This window comes from Sapajus apella, unplaced genomic scaffold (genome assembly GCF_009761245.1).
Source record: "Sapajus apella isolate SASKATOON/1434 unplaced genomic scaffold, GSC_monkey_1.0 scaffold230, whole genome shotgun sequence".
NCBI lineage: Eukaryota > Metazoa > Chordata > Mammalia > Primates > Cebidae > Sapajus > Sapajus apella.
In genome coordinates, this window is record NW_022437170.1 from 127,628 (window position 1) to 133,741 (window position 6,114).

At 58.4% G+C, this 6,114-nt stretch overlaps 1 protein-coding gene across 1 annotated transcript in view; it reads left to right on the plus strand.

Annotated features, from left to right (window-relative positions):
• PGAM5 (PGAM family member 5, mitochondrial serine/threonine protein phosphatase) overlaps positions 1 to 5,697 on the plus strand; it is a 16,455-nt gene extending 10,758 nt beyond the window's left edge. Inside the window, 5 exon segments of the mRNA XM_032271381.1 lie at positions 539 to 717; positions 2,253 to 2,378; positions 2,532 to 2,620; positions 2,778 to 2,911; positions 5,054 to 5,697. Of these exon segments, the coding sequence (XP_032127272.1) occupies positions 539 to 717; positions 2,253 to 2,378; positions 2,532 to 2,620; positions 2,778 to 2,911; positions 5,054 to 5,204 (679 nt within the window). The 3' untranslated portion in view covers positions 5,205 to 5,697.
• Positions 5,698 to 6,114: the final 417 nt, after the last annotated feature.

Genomic DNA, 6,114 nt, shown 5'->3' on the forward strand with positions numbered 1-6,114 from the left:
CCCGGGGTCGCCTTCTGCGTGGACACTGCCCGCCCGTGGCCTCTGTCGTCTTTCCTGGCCTGGCGTTCTCTGTACCTGGGGTCGTGTTCTGCGTGGACACTGCCCGCCCGTGGCCTCTGTCATCTTTCCTGGCCTGGCGTTCTCTGTACCTTTCTCTGTACCTGGGGTCGCGTTCTGCGTGGATACTGCCCTCCCGTGGCCTCTGTCCTCTTTCCTGGCCTGGCGTTCTCTATACCCGTGGTCGCGTTCTGGGTGGCCTGTCTCCTCCTGCTGTTCACGGTCTCCCTCCCTTTATGAAAGAAGGTGCACAGGGCTTGTGTGATTTGCTCTTCAGCGCTTCACTCAGAACAGGCGGAACTAGCTTTGTGGAGAGAGTGGTGGTGTCCTTGAGACGCCTTCCCGGGGCTGTGCCAGAGCCTTGTCTTCTCTCCAGGCTCTTCCCAAGTAGTCTGACAATTTGGAAATAACATCTTGTCAGAAAAACTCAAGTGATTTGGGAACAGAGGTCATAAGGATGAATCTTGCATTTCAACATTAGGCGAGAACCACTGTCTCTGATCAACCTGCGGAAGAGGAACGTGGAATCTGGGGAAGAAGAGCTGGCGTCCAAGCTGGACCACTACAAAGCGAAGGCCACCCGGCACATCTTCCTCATCAGGCACTCCCAGTACCATGTGGATGGCTCCCAGGAGAAGGACCGCACTCTGACCCCACTAGGTATGTGGAGGGGGTCAGATCATCTACAGCCCCCTTGGTTATGTGGGGGGTTCGGATCCTCCACTAACCCCCCCTTGGTTATGTGGCGGGGGGTCAGATCCTCCACGGATCCCCCTTAGTTATGTCGGGGGGGTCAGATCCTCCGCGGACCCTCTCGGTTACGTGACTGGGCGCAGGTCTCCAGAGACCCTCAGTTGGCTTTTTTGAAACTGCTTGGGGCATGGGGCTTCCTGGATCCTATGTCTGAGACCATCACCCCTGAATCAAACATTGTCATTACCAGTAACTGTCAGCTGCACTTGGACATAGACAAGCTTTTAAAAATGTCCTTCCTTTGGCCGGGTGTGGGGGTTCACACCTGAAATCACATTACTTTGGGAGGCCGAGGCAGGCAGATCGCCTGAGGTCAGGAGTTTGAGACCAGCCTGGCCAACATGGTGAAATCTCATCTCTACTAAAAGTACAAAAGTTAGCCAGGTGTGATGGCTCACACTTGTAGTCCCAGCTACTCGGGAGGCAGGAGAATCGCTTGAACCCAGGAGGGGGAGGTTGCAGTGAGCCAAGATCACGCCACTGCACTCCAGCCTGGGCGACAGAGCGAGACCCCGTCTCAAAAAAAAAATGTCCTTACCTTTTAGCAAATGTTAGATCTTGTCTGCATGAGACCAAATTAGATGAGTGCAAATCCCAGCAGGAGCCTTGTGCCTGCATGAGGCACTGGAAGTAGCATGGCTTGTGCCATCTGCTGCCCACCTGGATCTGCTACCAAAGACCGTCTCTTCTGCACTCACCGGCCTGCTGTCTGGCACCTGCCTCTTAACACCCTGCAGAGTGGGCGACTCAGCGAAGGGATCCCGCCTGTCCCCATGGCAGATCCTGGCAGACGGCGCCAGGAGGTCCTTCCGCCTTTGTCCTGTGTCCGTGTGCCAGCGGAGCTGTAGGATAAATGCCTAGGAAAGGAAACGCACGCTGGGCTGAGGTGGAGTTTTCAAGTTCTGAATGGGATAGTGTCCATCAGGCACATATTAAAAATTAAAACGGTACACATTTACAGGCCTGTCCTCCAGCAGGCGCCTCCCCCAGCCCCAAGAGCTGTCCTGGCTGCTTGTGGAAATGGGAAGTGAAGGGGACGCAGCTGCCTTCCTGAGGGCGTTTTCACCTGGGTGCCAAAGTTCACAAGAGAAAAGGCGTCAGCACTGGCGTTGGACCACCTACGTGCCAGCACGGGTGCTCAGGTCCCGCTGTGCTGGCCTCTGAACGTTGCGTGGCTGGTGGGCCACTGAGGCTCAGGCTTTGGGCTGCCGTCTGGTTTGCTTGCTGCTGCTGCTGATGGAATCAGATGCATTTTTTTTTCCTGTACGGGGGTGAAGACAACTGGACGATCTTGTTGCTTGTCCTGAGTGCCGGCCCTTCAGGCCCAAGCCCCAGGAGGGCAGGAGCCCTCCATTGGCCGGTCGCCTGATTTGGGCGCCCTGTTTGTGGAGGGAGGAGGGTGTGCAGGTGTGCGTCCCTCTCAGGCGTGTTTTGCCCTCCAGGTCGGGAGCAGGCTGAACTCACTGGGCTCCGCCTCGCAAGCCTGGGGTTGAAGTTTAATAAAATCGTCCATTCTTCTATGACCCGCGCTGTAGAGACCACCGACATCATCAGCCGGCACCTGCCAGGTGAGCTCCAACGCGGGGCCTCTGTGCCTGCAGTGAGGGCAGCTCGCAGCAGGCTGTGGCCTGAGCTGCTGGCTGCGGGGCGGTCACAGCAGCTCCTCTGGCGGGGCCGGGCGTGGTGACGGCTGCACTCAGGGCCCCCGTGCTTCTCCCCAGGGGTCTGCAAAGTCAGCACAGACCTGCTGCGAGAAGGCGCCCCCATCGAGCCGGACCCGCCTGTGTCGCACTGGAAGCCAGAAGCTGTGGTAAAAACCTCCCCGCCTCCCCTGGCTTCGCGGCTCTGCTGGGCTCAGCGTCCACCACGGGCCGGGCTGTCCCACGCTTCCCGGGCAGTGATGGGCTCTGTCCTGATCCCCGCCTTGCCCTGTATCCCACACTGACGGTCCTCCACTCTGCCCCCAGCAGTATTACGAAGACGGAGCCCGGATCGAGGCCGCCTTCCGGAACTACATCCACCGGGCAGATGCCAGGCAGGAGGAGGACAGTTACGAGATCTTCATCTGTCACGCCAACGTCATCCGCTACATCGTGTGCAGGTGGGCAGCTGCCGGCTGGGCTGGGTGTGGCCTCAAGTGATTTCAGACTTCTAGGAAAGCAGGACCAAGGACGGAGAAGCCGAGCGAGCCTCCCCCCACCCCTCCGCTGCCGATGCCACCCTAGTGAGGCCCTTCCAGCCCACAGGCTTCTGCACCAGCGAGTCCAAGTCACTCACACAGTAGGAGGCCTGTTATTTGGAGTTTCTCATGAGTATGTGTTTGGGCAAGGGTAGTGCAGACGCGGAGGGTGCCGGCGTGCATCTGCCCTGTGGTGCCCCGGTAGGGGTAGGGTGTGCACTGGGCATCACACGGCCCTGGTTGTTTACCTGGCTGTGATCGAACATCTCGGGAGACATCCCGTTGCCCTCACACTCAGCCGCCTCTGCCTCCGGCTGGATCCCCCGCAGCCTGTTGCTGGTGCTTGTCCGCTGGGGATCCCGTCTCGTTCACTTGCTCATCTGTGGCTGCTCCCACCCATGTGCTGGGTGATAGCATGGGACGTCCACTCCTCCAGCTCCCCTCTCTTGGGCACCACAGAAGTGATCTGGGAGCAGGCTGCGTGTCCCTGGCCACAGCCCTGCAATCAGCCACTTCTTTAAGGAGCTCCAGGGCTGCAGCCACATTATAGGCCCCTCCGGGGACAGGGCCAGCTCTATGGTTATGCACTTGAAGCAGTCAGAAGGGTTGACAAATTTGTAGTCAATGTGCCTCTCTCCAGATCCATCAGGAACATGTGTGTGGGCTCCACAGTGAGGCCCCTCGGGTGTGGCGGGTCCTGCGGTTGGCGGTACGATGGCACCGGTCAGTGATGCCGCTTGAGGACGGGCCCTGGTTTCTGCCCGCCTGTCCACTTGGCCTTTCACCAGGGCTGGGGCTGGCAGGCAGGAGCACCCGGGAACTCAAGGAGCTTGGGAGTTGGATTGAGCGCGCTTTTCTGTGGGGCTTGGAGCCCCAGGTGATGTGGTCTCGGGCTGCTGTGCTAAGTGAGCATCTGTTTGCTGTGGGTCGTCCACTGCCTCGTGTGTGCGTGCGTGTGAAGGAGACACATGGGTGGTTTCTGTGCTACTAACACCACCCTGTGTGTCCCATGACACCATCACCCCGAGGTGACAGGTGCTGAAAATGCACAGAAATAGCCAGGGCAGGGGGGCAGAGCTGACCTGTGTGGATACAACACGAGGGCCGGGCAGGTGCACTTGGACACGGGGTCAGTGTGCTGTCCGCCCACGGCCACCAGCGCCACAGGGCAGCAGTGTGAGGGTGGCCTTGCTGTCCACTGAGGCAGAGGGTGGTGGGCAGCTGGAGGCGGTGATGCCAGCACGGAGCGTTTCGAGAAATGCGGACCGTGCCTAAGACGTGCGTGAAGATGCCACGGGCTGTTGTTCACATTACTGTCCTTCGCTTTCCCAGAAAGGGACCTGCTGCACTAATTGGCTGCCCCCTGCTTTTTTTTTTTTTTTTTTTTTTTTGAGACAGAGTTTCGCCCTTGTTACCCAGGCTGGAGTGCAATGGCGCGATCTCGGCTCACCGCAACCTCCGCCTCCCGGGTTCAGGCAATTCTCCTGCCTCAGCCTCCTGAGTCGCTGGGATTACAGGCACGCGCCACCATGCCCAGCTAATTTTTTGTAGTTTTAGTAGAGACGGGGTTTCACCATGTTGACCAGGATGGTCTCGATCTCTTGACCTCGTGATCCACCCGCCTCGGCCTCCCACAGTGCTGGGATTACAGGCTTGAGCCACCGCGCCCGGCCTCCCCTGCTTTTTTTATATGGAAAAAAGCAGAAATTAAATTGTTTATTTGTAAGAAGTCAGCATTTTTCTGATTTGTGCGATCTTGAGTTGGGGTTGGGCCCTTATCCTAAAGAGGGCAGGTCCCTAAGTGTGACAGCTCGACTGACGTGGATCCCACCCAGCTCTTCCCCAAGAAGCTAATGCGTACCCCAGCCCTGAGGCTGCCCTGAGACTTCTTACCGAGGGGCTTGTCCCCCGTCCATAGGACAGAGCCCCCCGCCCCGACCCGGCTGACAGCAGGACAGAGCCCCCCGCCCCGACCCGGCTGACAGCAGGACAGAGCTCCCCGCCCTGACCCGGCTGACGGCAGGACAGAGCCCCTGGCTCTAGTGTGCTTTCTCTCCTCCTCAGAGCGCTGCAGTTCCCTCCCGAAGGCTGGCTCCGGCTCTCCCTCAACAACGGCAGCATCACCCACCTAGTCATCCGACCCAACGGCCGAGTTGCACTCAGGACCCTCGGGGACACAGGGTTCATGCCCCCTGACAAGATCACCCGGTCCTGAGGGCGCCCGCCAGGCCCCGGCCTCTCCTTCCCTCTGCCCTCCCTGCACAGGCTGCACCGCAGTCACGTCTTGTTCCTGAGGAGGCCGGCAGAAAGTAGAAACCCACGATGCTGCACCTGGAGACCGACTTCTGGCCAGGCTGGAAAGGGGAGAGTTCTGATCAGACAGCCTCACTTCTCTGCAAGGTTTGATACCTGGCTGTGACCCGCCAGCATGGCATGGGGTTTAAGGTGAGAGCCTCTCGTACAGAAGTCAGGCCTGTTCAGGGGACTTGAAGAGGCCTGGCCCAGACCACCATGTTGGCAGCCACAGCCCACCCTTGCTGAGGGTCCATGCTCCGCTGGCAAAGCTGGACAGGCACAGGCAACTGAGGCACACGGATGAGGGCACTGAGGTTCTGTTCACAACTCACTGCACTTCATACATCCTCTTAATTTCTTAAAACCTTCCTGTCACTTAAATGTTTGTCAATTAAAGCTTTTCTGGCTGGGCACATGGTGCACACCTGTATTCCCAGCTGCTTGGGAGGCCAAGGTGTCAGGATCACTTGAGCCCAGGAGTTCAAGACCAGCCTGGACAAGACAACAGCGAGACCCCACTCTACTAACAGTACAAAAGTGAGCTGGGCGTGGTGGTGGGCCTCTTAGTCCCAGTGATGGGAGGCTGAGGTGTCTGCGCCCGGGAGTTGGAGGCTGCAGTGAGCTGTGATTGTGTCACTGCACTCCAGCCTGGGCAGCCAAGGGAGACAGGAAAAAGTTTCTCCAAATTTACAGATTCCTGGTGATGTTGGATCTGACTCCACCAACTTGATTAGGCATTTCGGGGCTGAAGGACTAGCCAGCTACACAAGTGACTTTGGACAGGCCTGGCCTTTGACCTTCATGCTGCTCTCAAGGTTGAGGTGACACGC